The sequence below is a fragment of the Gobio gobio genome, assembly GCF_949357685.1.
Source record: "Gobio gobio genome assembly, chromosome: 20".
NCBI lineage: Eukaryota > Metazoa > Chordata > Actinopteri > Cypriniformes > Gobionidae > Gobio > Gobio gobio.
This window is the reverse complement of record NC_137113.1, coordinates 41,408,647-41,431,210: the sequence shown is the minus strand read 5'-3', so window position 1 is coordinate 41,431,210 and position 22,564 is coordinate 41,408,647. Positions and strand designations below refer to the sequence as shown.

The 22,564-nt window shown below is 36.5% G+C and overlaps 1 protein-coding gene across 4 annotated transcripts in view; it reads right to left on the bottom strand.

The window, feature by feature from the left end:
• The window catches only part of tbc1d12b (TBC1 domain family, member 12b), a 36,526-nt gene that overhangs the window by 4,154 nt on the left and 9,808 nt on the right, over window positions 1-22,564 (bottom strand). For 2 of the 4 annotated variants that reach the window (XM_079845644.1, XM_079845646.1), the window contains exons 3-13: window positions 22,336-22,447; window positions 17,045-17,101; window positions 13,923-14,044; window positions 10,365-10,447; window positions 7,636-7,753; window positions 7,325-7,431; window positions 6,877-6,957; window positions 3,694-3,779; window positions 3,498-3,569; window positions 1,695-1,823; window positions 1,348-1,457 (exon numbers count right to left, since the gene is read on the bottom strand). In XM_079845644.1, coding sequence (XP_079701770.1) covers window positions 1,348-1,457; window positions 1,695-1,823; window positions 3,498-3,569; window positions 3,694-3,779; window positions 6,877-6,957; window positions 7,325-7,431; window positions 7,636-7,753; window positions 10,365-10,447; window positions 13,923-14,044; window positions 17,045-17,101; window positions 22,336-22,447 — 1,077 coding nt within the window. The remainder of the gene's footprint in view (window positions 1-1,347; window positions 1,458-1,694; window positions 1,824-3,497; window positions 3,570-3,693; window positions 3,780-6,876; window positions 6,958-7,324; window positions 7,432-7,635; window positions 7,754-10,364; window positions 10,448-13,922; window positions 14,045-17,044; window positions 17,102-22,335; window positions 22,448-22,564) is intronic. The other 2 variants (XM_079845647.1, XM_079845645.1) reach the window with 1 other exon arrangement.

Below are 22,564 nucleotides of genomic sequence, written 5' to 3'. Positions count from 1 at the left end.
CCCCCACACACACACACATTCCTAATTATGTCTTATTATTCTAATTGAATGTATAAATAAAATGCATGCATCATATTTTATGTCAAATTCTTACTTATAATAAGATTAAAAAAATTGCCCTTATTAAAGGGTAACTTCAGTGCTTTAGCATTAGGCTTTGTATCAGTAGAAACCCAGTAGTATATTCAAATCATGGTACTTTCCCCCCTCATATCCCCCTGAGACTAGAGAATCATGCATTTTATTTCAGGAAAAATTCCTCCGATGACGCAAATATCGTCATTTTGCGTCATCTGAGGATTTTTTGGCCAGAGGCTAAAGACTACAGGAGCTAGATGGAGCTGTTCCGTATGTTATCAACCCGCCCATAGGGGAGAGATCTCACGCACAGAATTTAAGACACAGACGGACAATCATTCATAACGGGGCGCTGCAGAGCAAAGTGAGTGCTCACTCACACTTTATTGAAAAGACACGTTCAGTTTTTAATTGTAGTGTTTATTCTCTAACAGAACAAAATTATTGTATTACTATGAAGATCAAAACAACGGTGTACGGAGTGGCCTCGTATGGCAGCGAAGCAAGTGCATTCTGGGAGTTGTTGTCTTTCATCCACATGAGAAAAAAATAAAATTTCTGTCTTTTCTCAGTCTAGAAGGCACCAAATTCAAAAATAATTTCACATTTCTACTGCATAAATGACCTAGTTTAATTACAAAGCTTAATGCTAAATCACTGAAGTTACCCTTTAAATGGCAAAAATGCCTCAAGAAATCAAATTAATAAATTTTTCAATATCACACACCCCATCGCATACTCCGACATAGTGTTGTCAAAAGTACCAACTTCGGTACCAAGTCGGTACTGAAACTAAAAAAATTTGACGATTTGAGCGCTGTTGAGCTGGAATCGTCAACACCTCTGACTGGCCATTGTGCTCACGCATTCATTGGATATGTCTGTGATTGGCTACAATGATCAACGCACGGGAGCGTTTGAAAGTGTTAGAAAGCACAAGCAGGCGTCGATTAGTGGACCGGTCCGCTGAGAGACATCTGCTCCCGTGCATATCCCGTGTATGCGCTCTGTGAAAAGCGTCATTGATGTATATTTAAAACGTGTTTTTTAAGCGCTGATCATTTTAGCCAATCACAGAGATGTTTGATGAGCGTGTGAGCACAATAGCCAGTCAGAGGTGTTTACGATTCCACTCAACAGAGCGTCACAGTTGTAAAACTATTCAGACATACACTTTTACACATCAAGCTTAGTTTTTAGACTCGTTTCATCATATTTAAGATATCCAGGAAGTGTTTTCCTTCATCAGAAGATTCTTCAAGGACTCACCAATCTATCAGATACAGGTCAGGTGTGAGGTTGTAACTCTTGAAGTGATTAAAAAGTCTGGGGAGATTTTCTTCAAAGAACACCTCAAATGCTGCAAAGTACTTCAGCATCTAATAAAAAAAGAGACACAAAGAGAAAACATCTTTCAGGTATGTGTGAAAACCCCATCGACCAATCCCCCCAAAACTCAACTCTATGACATGGACATGGACAAGCTGTTGATTGTGATGCAAAATAATTATGTTCAGTTTAAAGTCTGTAATGCAAAAAACTCAGCTAAAAAGCCTTGACTTGTTTTGAACGAAGAATAATCTGATCTATTAAACGTTGCAGTGAAGGGACAGTACCAGCTCGTGGTCCACTCTGAAGAAAGCCATCTGACAGGGTTTGTTGAGGAGATTGGCGAAGGCGATGAAAGCGTCGGCCTCCTCAAGGTTGAGAATCAGCACAGCAGCTATGAAGGACATGCCCTGAACCTGCAGCCAAAAATAAAGTCATGTCACAGCCGCCTTTATCATCGTCTAATGGCTTTCATGAGGACGGGCTCTTTAAATGAAGTGCTGGATTCAACTCTAACGACTCAGAATTCAATATACAACAATTTTATTGCATCGCATATTTAGATATACATATATATTTGCCCATCTACACTACAGATCAAAAGTTTGGGGACAGTAAGAAAAAAAATTGTTTAAAAAAGAATTAATACTTCTGTTCAGCAAGGATGCATTAAACTGATCGAAAGATTTCCATTTCATCAATGCTGTTCATTTAAACTTTCCATTCATCAAAAAATTCCTGAAAAAAATACATCAAGGTTCTATTAAAAATATGTAATAATATTAAATGGTAAATTGACTGCATTTATATAGCGCTTTTAACAGACCTACGGCCATCCAAAGCGCTTTACATTTGCCTCACATTCACCCATTCATACACTCATTCACACACCGACGGCGGTGTCAGCCATGCAAGGCGCCATCCAGCTCGTCGGGAGCAGCTGGGGTTAGGTGTCTTGCTCATGGACACCTCGACACTTGGTCAGGTGGAACCGGGGATCGAACCACCAACCTTCCAGTTTGTAGACAACCTACATGAACCACTGAGCCACTGCCGCCTCAAGAATTGAATATTAATAATATATAATTTTTTAATTATTGGGTGATACATTTTTAAGTTTGGTCAGAAAAGGACTTTTATTCTGATTGTTTGTTACAGGGTTTACTTCTAATTTATACATATTTTCTTTATTTGTGAAAAATACTATACTAGTATTATAGTAGAATGAGCATATTAGCATATTAGAATGATTTCAGAAGGATCATGTGACACTGAAGACTGGAGTAATGATACTGAAAATTCAGCATTGCATCTCAGGAATAAATTACATTTGAAAATATATTGAAATAGAAATTAAGTTATTTTAAATTGTAATAATTTTTCACAATATATACAATTTTTACTGTATTTTTGATCAAATAAATGCAGCCTGGGTGAGCAGAACTTATCCAACCAATCCCAGACTTTTGAAAAATGTGTTTAAACCAAGCGGCAACCTCCCGCAGTTTCTCTTGAAGCCAATACGGAAGTGACTTAAACAGCAATTTATCGACTGGCCACTAGAGACAGGCTCCAAAAGGGAGCAGAATCTCATTGAGCCCCATGTTAAAATGGCCAACTTTACAACAGAAAAAACACATGTTTACAGCCTGGTACAAATTGTGTTTTTTGTCTATACGGCTCATTTTGCCCTTCATGATGACTGTGAGGGGTGTCAATTTTTTTGATAACTCATTCGTTTACATCATATAAGGCATTAAAGTTCTGCATAATTAAGGGCGTGGCCACTTTGAGTGACAGATGGATAGCCATTTATCTGCTGTCTGTTAGTCATCGCGTCACCTCAGCTCCACCCACGTCCTGCCTCTTTGCCCATTTTCAGTTATCCGGGAATGACACACTGCCAAGATGGCAACGGCCAGCTCGACCCTACTACGCTTCAAAACTGCTCTTCAGAATCCTAAGGGTGACGTCACGGACACTAAGTCCATATTTTTTACAGTCTATGGTTTAAACAGAGCTGGTGTTTTTAATATGTGATGAGAAACAGTAGAAATATCTTTGTAGATGTTGTGCCGGTGATCACTCACATATCCCACGTCAGGTCTGTAGCAAGTGTAAGCGCCCAACACGCTGTGCAGGAGATCATGGTACGGCCCACCCTAACAGAAGAGAGCCCAACATTGGTCACATTAATTCCTTAAATTATCCTGTTGTGCTGATTGTAATGTAACTGTTACTGTTAAACTGATACCATAACAACAGTGACAGGAAGAGAAACAGTACCTTCTGGAAGATGAAGAGCGGTGGAAATGTGCGTGAGATGTCCAGTTTGATCAGATCCAGACTGGACTCACGGTCGGCACTGTCCACTGTAACAAACACAACCACATGGTGATGGCCAACTCCAATACACGTCTAATAAACTGTAATTTTACATTTTTGTAAATATATTTAAATATTATGTGAAAATATCATGTTATATCTCAAGAATTTCAATACGGTGAGACATTTTGCTCTATTACTATTGAACTTACACTACCGGTCAGATGTTTGGCATAATTACAATTTTTTTGTGTTTATGAAAGAAGTCTCTTCTGCTCACCAAAGCTGTATTTATCAAAAATACAATAAAAAAAACAGTAATATTGTGAAATATTATTACAATTTAAAGCAACTGTTTTCTATTTTAATATATTTTCAAATGTAATTTATTCCTGTGACACAAAGGTGAATTTTCAGCATCATTACTCCAGTCTTCAGTGTCACATGATCCTTCAGAAATCATTCTGATATGATGATTTGATGCTCGAGAAACATTTCTGATTATCAATAGACAACCGAGATTTATTTTATACTATATGATAAAACACTATTTAAGTTAAAGATAGTAAAAACACATGCATAACAATTGCTGAAATGAAAATGTGTTATACTATTATATTCTACTATAATACTAGTATAGTGTTTTTCACAAATAAAGAAAAATATGAATACATAGGAAGTAAACCCTGTAACCAACAGTCAGAATAAAAGTCCTCTTCTGACACATTGGCTGAACTGAAAAATGTATCGCCCAATAATTAAAAAATGCCAAGTATCAAGACCAATATATCAATGTTCAAATATGATGACATGTCTTATTATCAATGGTGAATTATTAATATCAATTATTATCTTTTATTCAGCAAGGTTGCATTAAATAGAGCAAAAGCGCTTTCCAAAAAACTGCTTTCAACATTGATAAAAATAAGAAACATTAATAATTGAGCAGCAAATCAGCATATTAGAATGATTTTGTTTTTACTGCATTGGGGACCAGCATAAGAGACTTCCATATACATTTGTTTAAATATTTTCAAACGTTTGACTGGTAGTGTATGTCTACAGCCTGTGATATCCTACAGTATTTCTTGGCAGTGGATAAACAGCCTCATCTGGTGTTTGTTAGTCTCAGAGGATCTGCTCAAGATTACTGCTGGAGGCTAATAGCGGCCAAAACAGCCTGGGTGTTGTGAACAGGGCCACATGTGAACGGGAGGATGTGTTTGTGTTCAAACTGCATGGAAAACCAGCTTTATTAACAGATTTATTATGACACTTCAAAGGAGGAAGCGTAAGTAATAAAACACCATTTTATAGAGCACACAAACTGGAAGGCGTAGTGGAAAACAAAACAAAAAAACATGAATTAACACGTGATTAGCGAGTCTGTGCTCGCAGCACAGGAAGGAAATAACCGCCACTTCAATAAAACGAGGAGAAAGGAGACCGGGAAGAACTGAAGTCAGACACTCGCATACACACATACCACATAATGAATTTCAATGACTTTTCCAAGAACTTTCCAGTTAACGATAATTGAATAGGCATAGTGGATTCATATTCGGATTGATTGATTCACTTCAGACAGAGTTGTGATTCAATTAACCACTTGCTAAAAAAACGTTAAAATTCTGACTGAATTTTTTTATTAATTATTCAGATCGAATTTTGAATTAGTTCGACTGATTCACTGAATACATTGCTAAGAAAACATTCAAATTCTGACTGATTCACTAATGAATCTTTCAGACCAAATTGCAAATTGGTTCAACTGATTCACTGAATCAATTCTGAGAGCGGTTATCATGTGTTGGTATGAAACCGCTACTGGGATAAAAGTTTAAAGTTCAAATATAAACACTGTTGTCTACAGAAGCGATCAAAATAGAGTAAATCACTTTTTGAAAGTAACATGGCGCTTCAAATAAAGATGGCATCGATTACATTGTTGCGCTACTAGGTGGCGGCAAGTGACTGTTAAAAATATATTTGTCAATGAATAATTAATTCAAGATGTTCAAAAACGCTGATTCATTCTGTAATTATACAAGTGAAGTAATTATGTGTGAATCATTGAATCATTCATTCAAGAATTGTGTTCAAAAACACTAATTGGTCCAGTAATGAAGCAAGTGGCGCCTTTATTGGTTAGTCATTGAACCATTCATTCAAGAATTGTTTTCAAAACACTGATTCATCCAGTAATGAAACAAGTGAAGCCTTTATGAGTGAGTCATTGATTAATTAATTCATGAATTGTGTTCAAAAACACTGATTCATTCTGTAATTAAACAAGTGAAGTAATTATGTGTGAATCATTGAATCATTCATTCAAGAATTGTGTTCAAAAACACTAATTCGTCCAGTAAGGAAGCAAGTGAAGCCTTTATGAGTGAGTCATTGAATCATTCATTCATTCATTCAAGAATTGTGTTCAAAAACACTGATTCATTCAGTAATGAAACAAGTGAAGCCTGTATGAGTGAGTCATTGATTCATTCATTCAAGAATTGTGTTCAAAAACACTGATTCATTCAGTAATGAAACAAGTGAAGCCTGTATGAGTGAGTCATTGATTCATTCATTCAAGAATTGTGTTCAAAAACACTGATTCATCCAGTAATGAAACAAGAGAAGACTTTATGAGTGAGTCATTGAATGATTCTTTAAAATTTTTTAAAAATGTATTCTAATTAAAATTGTTTTAATCGAATGCAGCAATAATATTGTGTCAGAACCTCTAATAATTTACATGTTATTTTATTTAGTTGTCTGTTCAGAATCGTGATCTCTATTGGAAACAAAACAAATCGTGATCCTCAATTTATCCAGAATCGTGCAGCTCTAGTTAAAACCCATTCAAATTCAGACTGATTCACTAATAAATCATTCAGACCAAATTGTAAATGGGTTCAACAGATTGATTGAACCAATTCAGATTTTGTTTGTGATTACTGAATGAGAATAAGCGGATTGCTAAAAAACATTCAAGTTTAGGCTAATTCTCTAATGAATAACTGAAACCGGTTTGTGAATTGGTTCAAATGTTTAACTGAACCCATTCACATTTTGTCAGTTTTATTGTACTAGAGTTTGGCGTGTCTAAAATGCTCCAGTGAACAGCCTGAGGGACGAAAGACGTACCATCTGACTCCATCTCATTGCCTGTCTCTCTGAAGCTCTTCCAGCGCTCCTTGGCCCGCGAGAGAAAGATCTCGTACAATTCTGAGAGGAAAAGAAAGGAGCTTACAGTTAATCATAAAACCTTTAAAAGAAGCAGAAGAAATGTCTGGTCTATATGTTAGGTTTAACTAAAACTTTCACTTCGGAAATTCCTAAATGCAGAAATCATTCTCTTTTGGGAGTGTCAGAAAGAAACTCATCCAAATGTCTTTTGGAATTCTTTTGCTACAAAGAAGGTTAAAAATCACCTCAGGGGAACCTGCACTGTGCAGTTTTGCTTTCATTCATGTGAATACTGCATAATGACATACTTCAAACAGACTGTTTGCCCAAAAGGTCTAGTTAATCCTGGGCTTAACCACATCTTCAGTGAAACATGAATAGAATCAGAGTCGAAATAAAATAAAACCTGAGGTTATGTTCAGCTCATTCCCAATGGCCAGACTCCAGACTTTACCCCTCACGTTGGGAGGAAGACCTTGCCACCACAGATCCCTCACACGCCGCAGGCCACGCCTGAAGAATCAGAGAGCATTCAATACAGCGTGATTAAATAGTGCATTTTATATTAGACTTCACTATTTTATTAATACGTTTAGGTATTAGCATTTCTTGGAATTTTCTGTCGGGAAATGCTGCAGCTCTAGTTCTAGAAACTGAGGGAATGTGTTTATCATAGTCAGAATTGCAGGTGGTTATAGAGAAGGTTGGCTGTCTCACATGTTGTCCCAGTTGGGAAGGATTTCGTTGTTCCAAACCACCATTGCGTTAGCAATGCTGTCCTCCTGTTTAAATCGTTCCTTCATCTGCTTTTTCTTCTTCTGAGCCTCCTTCAGCTCTGTGAACAACAGTTACATTACCTCATAATCAATTCAGGGTTCATACACATTTTACATTACTTTTCCAAACCTCTTAGACCATATTTAAATCAAATGGTTCATACAGCATTCTTTTCAGCAATATATTTGGTATATAGTACAATCATCTGTAAATACATTTGTTTTCTTCTTGCTCTATAACCTGCATATTTTCACCTCTGACACTGGTTTGATACTGTAACTGTGGTTTGATGTAATGTTGCACGATCACCAAACAGAGTACAGTGTGAATTAAATGATTGTTTGCTCTTTTATCTGTTGCTGGTTTGAGAGGCAATGGAGTAAACATTCTATTAGTGAAGCTCAAAAGAGACGCGCTTATGGTAAAGACAAACAGTTTTGCATAATGAAAATGTGCGGCTTGAATTCATTCAGTTGTGTTCAACAATCACTATATGATCTCGAAACTTTTACCATGAAAACAAATATTTTTAGAAATTCTTCTTTTTATATTTGAGAAAACTGAGCAGGGGCAACACAATTTCTTTTCCATACAGTGTTTGGGCTTTTCAATACTAATCCAGACCTGGAAATTACTCAAATCAAACTCTGATTAAATGAAATCACACAATTCTACATTTACTTTTTAGGACCATTTTAGAAAAGATAATGTGACATTATTTTTAGGGATGCACAATATATCGGCCACCATATCGGTATGAAACGGCACTGATAAGAAAATTTGAATAATATCTTAAAGTCGGCATGAAACGGAAGTTGAGATCGTCTTTTTCTCCTTATTGTGACGTATATCCGAGTGAAACGGCTTCTGAAATTAGAAAAAATGTAGGGCGAGGCTTGATTTCGTCCTTCGAGAATTGATTGGATCGTTGGAAGTTGGGCGTTGCTAACAAAATGGAGGCAGATTTGAAGTTTGCACTCAGTTGTGGAGAAAAACTCGATCTATCTCTTAAATAAATGTATTTTCTCTCTAAATCTTTTCTACATAATGTTACTGAGCATATTTCCTCACTTTTCGCTGGTTTATGCTACAGATTTTACTTATTTTAAGCTTTATTTCTGTAAAGCTTTTTTCTCAGCTCTCCCTTATAAGGGGGGCGCGCCGTAAGGACATTCACACGCTGCATTCCTCAGTGCGAGTCGTCACGATAAGCTGTTCGTCCGACTATATTGAGTAATTTTTACATTAAAAAAAAGCTTTTATTTCTCATATATTTCTCTCTTTTTGCCTCAAGTCCTTCTTAAAGAAGGTATTGTGTATACCGAGAAAAATACACCTAACCACGATCAGTGACATGTTTCTGAGAGGAGGTGCAGAAACGAGACGGGACGATAACCCCGCCCTCACGCCATAGCACATGACCGGGAGAGAAGAGAGGTCGTTTCGATGGGGGAGGGAAAGTTAACATATTTGATTAAAGATTATAAGGGTAAATTATTTTTTTAAAAATAATGAAGTGCACAGATAAATCAGTTATAGTAAACACTACAATATTAATATAAAAATACAAATTGTAAAATTTGATTTCATGCCGCCTTTAAAGCCGATAAACGATGGATTATTTCCTTTAGCCGAGACACTTCAGATGGGCACTGTTCGCCATGATGGTTTTAAATTGCTTGAAATATGATTGGTGATATCATATAAACATATAAATATGATGATTCCTTCAAAAAGGAAAATACAATAAAGTGCAACACTGTCATATAGGCTACATGAAATTATAATGAGAACACTATAATTGTGTTTGGAACATGGATTTTAAATGGTAAGACTTTTGTTTTTGTAATCAGGCTCTCAAAAATGATATAAAAAATTAGATTTAGATTTAATGGCCAATATATCGGTTTTCGGCCTTCAAATTATTGGTAATTATTTTCATATTTTATATTTACATATAACTGTTTTGTAAGGGTCAATCTCTCAAAAACATGTCTGGGTCACATTTCACTCCAAATTACAAGAAAAGTACTTGTATAAAAATAAATGCTATTTTGCATTATTTTAACATTATTTTTATGATTAAGCACATTTCCCTGAAACTGTCATTCCCGTAATTTATTTTACTTGTATACATATTTTTTGTCATTCCAATTATTGTCAAACTCCCATTTCTGTAAATTGGTCAGTTTTATTGTATTTAGGTAAAGGTATTTATTATTTAAATCCGATAATCACAGTAAAAATGTATCAAAATGTTCAACAATTCAAAAAAAGAAAGAAAATTAATTACAGTAATGAGACAAAAACGTCTCAAACTTACTCCTGAAATTTGCCACTGCGATATTGCAACCATATTTAACTCATTTTTGATAAAATATTTGTGATGCTTCTCATTTGGATAAAAGCATCTGGTTTTGGGATAAAATATGTCCCAGGCATGCTCTTGACATGTTTCATGAGATTCAGCCATAAACACATACATTGATTAAACTTAACATGATAACTGAAAAAAAAATTGGATGTAGAATTTACTTTGAAACTAGTATTTTCACTCAGAAATTGCTAGACAATTTCACACATAATTACTTAGAAAGAGAATTAAATGTGAGAATTTGAAGTAGAATGACTAAAAAATTTATTTTCTATGTAAAACATAAAAAAAGTACCTCTCTTCTTCGCCTCTGCCACCATTTCATCATACTCCTGACGGTGGCGCTGAGCTTCCTCCTCTGACTTAGCAGGGAGGTTCCTGAGGAAGGAAGTGATTCCAATGATTTCAGTTGTCACAACAAAATGGACAATTAAACGTCTCAAATGCACAGTCTAAAAACCTGTTTAATGACATGTTTCAGAAAAAAACTTCATTTAGAAGTTTCTGGAAAATTCCTCATCGCTGGTTTACCTCATGGTTTGGCTGACATGCTCACATTTCGCTGGTCATTTATTCTTAATAAGGACTTGGGGACTGAAGAGACTAGCGTGGCGAAATACAACCCAGTCTGTGTTGCTAAGTCTTATTTATAGCCCATTGTTTGGGAAAGATGAGCCTCTCAAGGTTTGCTAGGATATGTAACGCAGGTCAATGTAATCCTGAGCACCTAACGAAAGAACGCCACAAGTTGGGAAGGTGACAAACACCTACCTTTACTCTACTATTTAATCCTTGATGGACATTAAAGACTCCCACAGCTTATTCTTACAGTTGAATCAATGTCTACTTAATTATTACATTTGGAGTGTATTGCCAGAGGAGAACTGTTGTTGCTTGGTTTCCCCCAAGGCTTTCTTTCCTCCATTATCCAACATCAAATGGAGTTTGTTCTTATCACAGTTGTCTTTGGCTCGCACACTACAGGTTTGAAGATATTACACACTATATACATTGTGTTGTAAGCATTATGCCATGACTATCTTTAATTAACTTCTCAATTAAAATGCTTAGGGGTGGGCGATTTGATTGAAATTTCAAACCTGTCATTCTACAGTATGCATAATTTACCCACAACAGTGATACACATGATCACCAAATAGTAATTAGGCTTGTCACTTCATCACTCACGTTTCATAATCCTCAACATCACCACATAAAAAATTAATAACTCCAACCTACAACTACAGGAAGTATATCTAACTTTACCCCCGTACATAAAGTACACTCACAAAAAGAGTTATATAGAAAATTACAACTGCTTTATTGTTTATATCGTCGCAAAATGTAAACTCTATTATCGCCAAATTATATATTTAAAACTGGATTATGATATATAGTACTTTCTACTTTACTTGAATAAATACAGTACACTTACATAAAGCAATATATAATAGCAAATGTCAACTGCATTATTGTTCATATCATTGCAAAATGTAAACTATATTACCAAATAGCTCTATATATAAAGTATAAAAGCATAACCAATTTTATATTAAGACACTATAAACATTAGCATCATGATATCCTCTAAAGCTGCTTTGAAAAAAGTGTACTAAGTGAAAAGTGCTATTCAAATAAAACATGCTGGTGAACTCCTAAACTACTACTATAGACTCTTGACTAAACTATTTTCAACGTATTGTCTATGTTTTGCAACCAATGTCAGAGCTCGGCACAAAAAATATGAAATTATCATGAATACATTAAAAAAATATTTGTATTTGAGGACTTTAAAATCAAAAAAAAAATAATAATAATTTTAATTTGCAATGTAAGTATGCAATATTGTGAACAGAGGTATGGCTAAAAAAAAGATTTAAACTTTTTATCTTTTATTGTCTACAGATTATTACAGCTGGTCAGGACAAAAAAATAATCTAACATGGAAGAAATGGCTTTTATCTTGTAAGAAAGTGAGTAAGTACTTGTTCTGTACCTGGTTAGTTAAATCATTGAGCGAGTAATTCATTTTGAGTTCATATGAGTTTTCATATTATTGAAATGTATATATAATATAATATATTTAGGAATGTCAAAATTTACGCAAATTCATTTTAACGGCACTCATTTTTTTAACGCGCAATTAACACAGCGTGCATTTTCTGTTTGATCCGTGGCCTAGCCCATAGTCGGAGAAATTGAGAGCTGCCGTAGACGTAAAGGATGCCGCAGCGTGTGACGTTATAAAGCCTACATAAGCTACCATTTTTTCTGTTTAACTTTTATTAGACTCCAAGTCGAAATGAAAGAAAAGGGCGTTTTTACACTGAGCACGTTTGCTACAGTCAAAGTCCGAGCGCGATAGTTCTCGGTTTCCCCCGCAGCGCTGGTCAACTTGATTCTGTTGAACCCTGGTGCATTTGCGTGCGTCTTACATAATCACAAACATCCACAGGGTATGATAGAAAACAGAACGCGGGTCAATATATTGGATGAAGGGGGCTTCTGTTGCATGCTTGCAAAGGGACTTTGAAGCGATTGCATGCGCGTGCTCTCGCTCATATCCGAGGTAAATCATCAACACCATCACCACTTACAGTACATGTGTTTTATTGAACTATACATTACAATCGGCTAAAACGAATGTACAGGTTACTTTTCTGAACAAGAGCGTTCCCGAGTCCGTGTTTCTCACACTGTTCACGCGAATCGCGGCACAGTTTGAGTGCAACCGAGCACCTCCTCCCGCCAGTCTCGGGTTCGGTACCCTGGTGCGCTCTCAGGTCTGCATGACAGCTTTCACATTACCAATTTTTCATGCGAACCGTGCCCCGTTCTGAACTAAACTGCCAGTGTAAAAACGCCCTTTATTTCTATTTTTAAAACGAGAAAAATCACTGTTTATTCTGAATTTTTAAAGCTTAGGCTCAAAGCTACACTGTGTAACTTTTTTTGTTCATTCTTAGCTAAAAAGACTTAGTTCTTTCAAAAATATGTGTGCTCATTAATGTATATTTACTTCTTTCAAGTAATTAAGTATTCTCGTAAGTTTATAATATGCCATTGAAAATACATACGGGTGAGGGGTTCGAATGCCGGTCGCCATGTTGCCCCTCCATCTTGAAAGTACATCAGCCAAAGAGGGACATACCCGTAAATTCAAGCTTCGCCTTTCGCGTTTCGCGTTGGACGAGGTCGAACTGGAAGCCATGTTAATCTTGGACTAAATCGGCCACCGTAGGAGTTAAAACGAAATCGGAATTGAGAGGAACAGAAACTAATATTCACTGGATGGTCATATACCTTTTCACCGCTAGATGGGGGAAAATATCACACAGTGTAGCTTTAAGAGACATGAACAAGTTCTTTGAAAAACATCTAAGACCTTTGATACATGTCTAGTCTTCATGCTCTAATAAACATACATTTGAATAAAGCATGCATATTTGTCCATACCCATGTTTTTTAGAGTATTAAAAACTTGAAAAAATATTAATTTAAGGTACATTTAGAACTGATAAAAATGTGTGAATAATTTGCGATTAATCGCGAGTTAACTCATGACAATCATGCGATTAATCGCAATTGAATATTTTAATCGATTGCCAGCCCTTATATATATATAGGACATGCAAATGTATCTGCATATATACAGTGTACTCAAGTAAAGCGATATATGGCCTACAGTATATGGCCAATCTCACAATATCATAAAATGTAAACTATTTTATCGACCAGAGATAATAATATTAATTTATTATTTATTGTCAACAGATTATTACTAACTACAGGTGGTTAGGACAAAAACATATGACATGGAAGAAAAAGCTTTTATCTTGTGCATGATACTCACGCGGGGCGGTCCTCTAATATGAGTCCCGTGGTGGACAATGGTTCGAATTCCAGGTTCTTCCGTCGGCCCTGGGCGGGCAGGGAGGGACTCTGGCTGGATTTAGACACCTTGGCCTCGTACTCCTGTGAGAAAACCAACATGTCAAGTTCAGTGTGTGGCCACTGTGAGCTGAATGAAAGGAGTGTTATAAAGGTGTGAATGTGCTTGTGAGAGTTGAACATGAGAATATGGAGGCAGGTGGCAGGCGTGTGAAGATCAAGGCGATGCTGAGGCTGGGGCCGGCATGGTATGAAGCGTTGTGTGATGTTTACAGCCATGGAGAGAAAAGTCGGGAATGTGGAAGTTGGGTGTTTGTTCATTAGAGGAAGCGTGAGGACACTAGAATGTTTCAAAGCCTCATGTTATCAGGAATTGTGTAAAAACCATAGCTAAACCACAGCTTTCCTGAGAATGGTAGTCCAGTTTCTCTTCCTGTACCACCTACAGCACAAGCTCAACCCCATTCATCATTACTGACTGAACAGCCGCACAGAGACTATTCCTCGTCTGTCTGAGAAACTTCTAGAGGTCAATGGGTATATTGTGAACGGGGCTCTTTTTCTAAGAAATATGGGTGATGAAAGAAACTAGTCAGAGAGGAAATAATAGAGGATTAACTGGTGTTTATCATGCAAAGTTCAACTGCTTGATATCAGAAGAAGAACATTTATGCCTCATACTAAGAGCTGCATATTTACATATTCAGACTCAGGGATCAAGAAAAGCTTTTTTCTGCTGGTTCGGTTGATTTGTAATATGCCTAAAAGTTTATTTTTTAAAAGAATGTAATTAAAATTATATATATATATAATATATATATATTGAAAATTATTTTTTGTGATTTAAAAACAAATTGAAAAATGTAACATTTTAATGAATATATATATATATATATATATATATATATATATATATATATATATATATATATATATATATATATATATATATATATATATATATATATATATATATATATATATATATATATATATATATATATATATATATATATATATATATTCATTAAAATGTTACATTTTTCAATTTGTTTTTAAATCACAAAAAATAATTTTCAAAAAGATTATTTTGTCTCCCATGGAAAAAAAAATATATTTTCATCAAATGTAAGAGTTTCTTTACATTTTCTGCTCAAGTTTTTTACTTTATAAAAATAAAAAAAACTGTTACAAAAATATTTATTTTCGACCAAAATATGGTTGAATCAAAATAAGGTAAGTTAGAGGGATCATACTCTACAATATCGTTCAATAACATTTGTTAGTGCATTAGGTATCATAAACTAATAATATATTTTTAGAGCATTTATTAATGTATGTTCATCTACACATACTATATTAACTTAATATTGCAACCTTATATCTATATAATATAAATATTGTTTATTGTTAATACATGCGTGTTCATAATACATTATTTAATATCCTTATTATACAAGTTATATATTAATATATAACTTGAAATGTTAAAAATATATTAGGTAAATGTAGAATTAATGCTGTAAAGTATTGTTTTGTGTTAGTTCATGTTAGCAATATTTCACCCAAACTTTAAATTCTGTCATCATTTGATCACCCTCAAGTTTTCACACTGCTCTTTTTCCATACAAAAATCAATATTTAGAAGTATTCAAATATTTTTACACAATATTCTCACATAAAAATATTTTGAATGCTTTGCAGAGTTAGTCACCTAACTCCTGAAGCAAAACATGCAGCTTATGCTGAATTCACGCCATAACTACTGTAATTTGGAAGAGATGGAAACCTGTGATGTTATAGTCGGAGCAGTTCATGACTCAAATTTATGTGTTTCAATGGCAACACTATCATCGCCGAATTTAATCTCCAGCAGTCAGGTGTACAGGTCAGCGCTCTTTAAATTGTTTATGCGTTCTGAAGGCGGCATGGCTTTGAAAATGCTCTGAAGGGAGGGTGTGATCTATTGCTAGCCTCTCCAAACCTTTATTGCCTACCCTACCTTTAAGAGCAACACACATAGGGTGCACCTCAATCAGCTCCCTAGTTCAGTAGTCAGGGCACTGATCTGGGAGTCGGCCCTTTTAAGGGCTGTCTCAATTGCAGAATCCTTTCAGTGCACTGAAATGTTCGCTCCCTAAAAAGTCCCACAATGCACTGTGAAAACCAGGGAGCATAGATGCTCACTATGTTCTCTCAATGGAAGTTCAGAAGTGCAAAACTGCAATCATACCAACTCACTGCACTGACACTCAATAGATGTTTCTAAAAATACCAACCATTATTTTATATTTCAGCAAATACATCACTAGAGAGGTAATGAACACAATCTATGAATGTTGTATGTATATGTAACAAGTATTTATCATAATGTACTTTAAATAACATTACAAGTGATGTCAGACAGATATCAGCTCATAAATACCAGTAGTGATGTTGTACAATGAGGGCGTTGTCACGTCGCCGGAAATAGTCATTAGTGTCCCAATTTGTAGTGAGCCAGTGTCCTTTACTGTCCTTACCAGTGCCCGAATTCATGTACACAATATACTGATTCACGAGCTCGTGAAATAGAGATCTGATTGAGACGTGCCAATTGTGTTGTCGAGATGTAGCATGCCAGATTAAACAGCTTCAGACAAATCACAATGCACCAACTTTGAATATGCAAATGAAATTTGAGAGCAACATGAACAGCAGAAGAATGGTACACAAAGCTATTTTACAACTTCACAGGACACACGTCTTATGGACTACTCTTTCTTTTCTTGTCCTTGACAGGAGTCTCTGGTCACTGTATGCAAAAGAGCAGCGTGAACATTCTTCCAAATATCTTCTTTTGTGTTGGAAAGAAAGAAGAAAAATCATACAGGTTTGGAATGACATGAGGGTGAGTAAATTACTTCATTTTTGGGTGAACTATTCTTTGGACATGAACAGCAAGTGTTTAGTACTAGTCAAGCAGGCGTGTCGCGTGACGTGAGAGTGGTTGAAATGGCCGATGGGAAGTGAAGGTGTACGGCTCGGTGCACAGAGGAGACAGTGAGAATGAAGGAGAGCTCATTTAGAAACCAAACATCATACCCCTGAACTTAAGAGATTGGGTGTAGATACAGATGTGAGATTGCCTGGGTTACCTTCCTGAAGAGAGAGCAAAATGACAGAAATAGAGTAACATAAAGCAGATCCTGAGAACGAGAAATAATGGCCTTTGCTTCAAAACTGTGCTGACTGGACTGGGTTCAGGTTAAAGAGGAAAAAGTGCTTTTGGAGTTTATGCTGACATGATTCGGCAGAGCACAATAAGTCGTGACAGATCTTGCTGTCACGACTTATTGTGCTCTGCCAAATCATGTCAGCATAAACTCCAAAAGCACTTTTTCCTCTTTAACCCGTTTACTGGACAGGCTTTATTCTGACTGGATCCAGTTTTCCTTTTTGTTTGTGCGTAGTTTAACTCGATAAACAGAAAGAAACGAGGAGTTTGGCTGTTAGTAATCAAACAAAATGCGTAGAGAACCGTGTGTGTGTGACTGAAGATAAGCAGGGCAGAGATAGCATGAGGACACGCATTACATGAAAACACTACATACACTTTTGGATGTGCGTTTGTACTCCCTAAAAACATGATCTGACCTCTAAATGACCTTCACATTCACTCTCCTAAAAACACAGACACTAATATCCTGAACGGTTTTGTGCTCCAAGCCAGCTGGGCTCACAGCTGCAGACAGGCTTCTAGGCTGAACTTGATCTGGCTCGGTTCCTACTTTACCTTCCACCCAAACATATGATCAGTCCACAGCACATAGGCCCTGTTTATTGGAACTGGTATTAAGATGCATTTTGGTCAATCGGATCACAAGTGGATGATGCAAATACAGGTGTAAATGGGGTCTTAAAAAGTTGAGCTTGTCCAGAGGTAGTCGAAAAAACATTTGACCGGATTGCTTTCATAGTGTAGATGCTCATGTGGTCAAATGCGTTTGATCAGCCTACTCTCCGCTTACTGACATAATGTGTAAACATTATGGGAAGCCAGACAGGATTTAAAGGGGATGTCTAATGCTATTTCATGCATTCTGACTTAAGCCGCATTTCCACCGCAGGAACTTTCCCCAGGAACTAGGGACTTGGTGGTACTCGGTGTGTTTCGACCGCAGGAAACGGGGTCAAAATGAAGTTCTGGGTAAAAATTTCCCCCTCAAAACGGCCCTGCTCGTGAGGTAGTAATTTTTTTTTTTTTTTTAAGTTTAGGAACTTTCTGGGGTGGGACTTGTGTGCTGAAAATGCTGGTTGAGCTCATGCTGCATTTCACTTCAACCGTAAAAGTCTGTTGCGGTGCGTACATTAAGAGTTGTTTTCTATTTGAATCAACAATGGAGTTATATGACGAAATAAAATATGACGATGGACCGACGACGAGGTTCAGGCTTTATTAAGTTTATTTGCGGAGGACGAAATCCAGTGGGAACTGTAAAGTCGCGCACAGTCCTACGACACCGGACTAATCTTTAGACCGCGATGGAAACGCAGACAGCAGCAGTTCTTGGGGGAAAAAAGTACAAAATGCTCTGGGTAATTTGTGTTGAAACAGTGCTTTATTTACACTGTTAAATAGTTGGATTCTCATGCTAAACATGGCCAAAGTTTCAAAACACGGGTTGGATGAATAATTGAGTATTTCTGTGGCAAATACACTCCATCAGGGTTCGTATAAGTCTCGTTAAGTTTTTTTTTTAAGTATGGCCCTGTATGACTTCATAAAGGGTGGAATTCCTTATATGGGCACTTCTCCAGGAAGCACGCACACACACACATCAACCAGTGCGAGAGCAGAAGCGTGCCCATCAAAGTGCTTCGTTCAGGTTTTGGAAGTCGTCGGCTGCACAGGACTGCATTCGAGAAAGATTTGTCATTTTGTTTTTAGACAATGAAATCAACAATGTCACCAAAGAAGTGTGTTTTTGGTTGTGAGGGAAAGATAACCTTGTTCAGCTTCCCAAAGAACCCAGCTTTATGCAAGTGTTGTGCAAGTGTGTTTCTTTGTACCCAGCATTTCTGTGACGAATGTTTTATAAACAAGGGCCAATTCGACGCTGGATTTCGAGATCGTTTGAAACTGAAAGAAGGAGCGGTCCCAGCGATAAAAGATCCCGGTCATGTGTCGAAACCACAGACAGTAAGTAAAACGGCACCAAATGTCTGTTTTGTTGGCAATCAGTGCGTAAGTGCATATAATGTAAACAACACAAACATATAGTGATCATATAGATGAAAACATATAGAAAAGTTATCCAGGGATAATGCGATGATGTAGTGTGTGTGTGCGCTCGTGACTCTTTAGCTCCGCCCACTAAACGGCTCTAGGGGCTCGACTGTTTTCGGAAAGAATCGGTACTGCGCATTTTATAAATATGATAAAACAAAAGACTCATCGGAGATATATGAAGGATAGAATACTAGTCTATAGGTACTCAAGATTGACATCAGATTGGCAGAAACTGTGTGTGTTATGTCCCCTTTAAATTTTGTTGGCTGGAGACCCAAGTTTGGTTTGAAGACAAAAAACGTACCAAGCACAAGGTTCTCTCACCATTCCTGATTTCTAGAAAAACGAAAGCTGTCGCTCTCCGTCATCTCTGGGCGCGTTCATATATAAATTGCACAAGTTTATTTTGTCCATTAGATCGAAAGATCTGAAAATACCCCAACGTTTATCCACCCATTGACCCTCCTCTTGATGAAACCAGGACAGAAGTGGTTGAAAGTGGACAAAAGAGACAGATTAAAATACTAGGTGTAAATGGGTATGTGTCTGCCTCGTCCACTTGTGATCTGACCGACCAAAACACGTCTTAATACCAGGTGTAAACAGGGCCTTAGACGAACACATTGTCTCTTAAAGAAATTAAAGGTAGCATAGCTTGTAATGTTTGCCTAAACAACAGAAGTGAAACCTGTACAAAGGCATCTGGTGAGATGAACTGAATTGTTTCTGGTTAGACATGCATGGCTGGCACATTCTGCTTCCTTGAAAAAAGGCACCAAAAGCAGAACTCCGTCCAATTTAGCAAAGGCTTCATGTGAAACAAGCTAAAATTCTTGTTTGAAACACCAACTTTCGTCCCCACACCTTTCAAAGGTGAATGAACTGAGAAGATTTACCAGCCATACAGTCATTCTTAAAGGATTAGTTCACATTAAAATGAAAATGACCCCATGATTTACTCAACCTCAAGCCATCCTAGGTGTATATGACTTCTTTCTGATGAACACAATCAGTGTTATATTGATAAATCGACTGACGCTTCCAAGCTTTATAATGGCAGTGATGGGGTCCATTGAGTTTGAAGCTCAAAAAAGTGCATCCATCCATCATAAACATACTCCACATGGCTCCGGGGGTAAATAAAGGCCTTCTGAAGCAAATCAATGGGGAAAATATCCATATTTAAAACTTTATAAAGTAAAATATCTAGCTTCCACACCACCTTTCGTATTCAACTTACGGAAAAACTGTAACTGACGCGATGTATGATGTAGGACGTAGAGTAAGCGATTTGCGAGAGGAGTTACACTTTCTGCTCAAGTTGAATACGGAAGGCGTTCTGGCGGAAGCTAGATATATTACTTTATAAAGTTTTAAATATGAATATTTTTCTTACCAAACGCATCACTTCGCTTCAGAAGGCCTTTATTAGCCCCTGGAGCCGTTTATGATGCACTTTTTTGAGCTTCAAACTCAATGGTCCCCGTCACTGCCATTATAAAGCTTGGAAACATCAGGATATTTATTAATATAACTCTGATTGTGTTCATCTGAAAGAAGAATGTCATATACACCTAGGATGTCTTTAGGTTGAGTAAATCATGGGCTAATTTTCATTTTAAAGTGAACGAACCCTTTAAGTTACAAATTAATTTTTAAATGGTTATTCTTAAAAAAATATTTTATTATTTATCTCACTGACAATGGAATTATCTGATTCTCAGTGTCAACAAAGCTGAAATGTTTTCTTCAGTATGCGGCTGGATTTGATTTTGAATCATGGATGTCTCTTAAGGTTTCAGTGATACAGCAAGGATCAGATGTTCTCTGTACACGCTGATTTAAACCAATGTAATGTTTCACTTCCTCACCAACAAACGTGCAACGGTTTTTGGATCTTGCTCTTCTTATAAAAGTCTTCCATTACATATGAATGTAAACGATATTTAACAGGAAATAATGTATGGCAGCCCTTGTGAAAAAGAAGTGTGCTTAATTGCATTAAATTAAAAGTGCATTAATTGCACTTTAAATCTTAAAAGCGTACTTACAAATAATATAATATTAATTAAAATAGGCAACCACCTAAATGTACTACTTTCATTTCTATGTTTCTGAACACACAATTGTTAAAAGTACACTTTTAGAAAAATAAAATTATCCTACTTAAAGCAACATGCCACTATTTTTGAAAATAGTAGTAGTAATAGTAGCTCATTTTCCTACTCCCCTAGAGTTAAACAGTTGAGTTTTACCGTTTTCGAATCCATTCAGTCGATCTCCGGGTCTGGCGGTAGCACTTTTAGCATAGCTTAGCATAGATCATTGAATCTGATTAGACCGTTAGCATCTCGAAAAAGCAAAGAGTTTTGATATTTTTCCTATTTACTTGACTCTAAGACTGACGGAAAATGAAAAGTTTTCTAGGGGCAATATGGCTAGGAACTATACTCTCATTAAAATAGTCCCCAGCTAGGTAACTTACAATGTGACCGGCCCTAAGTTTGTGTAGTTGCAGAGTTAAAGCCAGCAAATTAGGTTGTCACGTTGGTTATGTTGACGAAAGTTAGCCTAGGAGTATAGTTCCTAGCCATATCGGCCTAGAAAACAACTTTTCATTTTCAGTCGGTCTTAGTACACGATGTAACTACAGAATAGTCAAGTTTTAAATAGGAAAAATATAGAAACTTTTTGGTCATTTTTTTGAGCGAGATGCTAACGGTCTAATCAGATTCAATGATCTATGCTAAGCTATGCTAAAAGTGTTAACGGTTAAAACTGTAAAACTCAACTGTTAACTCTAGGGGAGTTAGAAAATGAGCCTATTTTGAAAAATAGTGGCGTGTTCCTTTAAGTGATTTGATTGGATCATAAAAAATCATTGTTGAAAGATTATGATAGTTTTCTTTAGAATAATGTGCACTGATAAATTCTGCACGTTAAGACAAGAGAAAATTATCAAGTGGATACATGTTGATTTCATGTTCACTAACAATAATAAACAGCTATTTAAAATACCTATAAAAAGATTTATGACATGCTGTCTCATGTTGTTAGATCTAGATTTGCGTCCCCTCTCAATATGAATGAGGTGTAAACAGACCTGCTGTATGGTTTTGGAGGCTTTGGGTGGACTCTCTCTCAGCGGGACCTTTCCAAAGAGTTTCCATCCTGGTGCGCTCTGGGCCTCCCTCTGCTTTCTGGAGAACAAATTTCTGCCAAAGGCATCATGACAGAGCATCTGTCAAAATCTGAAGACGATACACTGAAAACAAGTGCAAGTGCCCAAGCCAGTTCTGAATGTGGTTTCTTGGCTTCACAGCATGAAGATA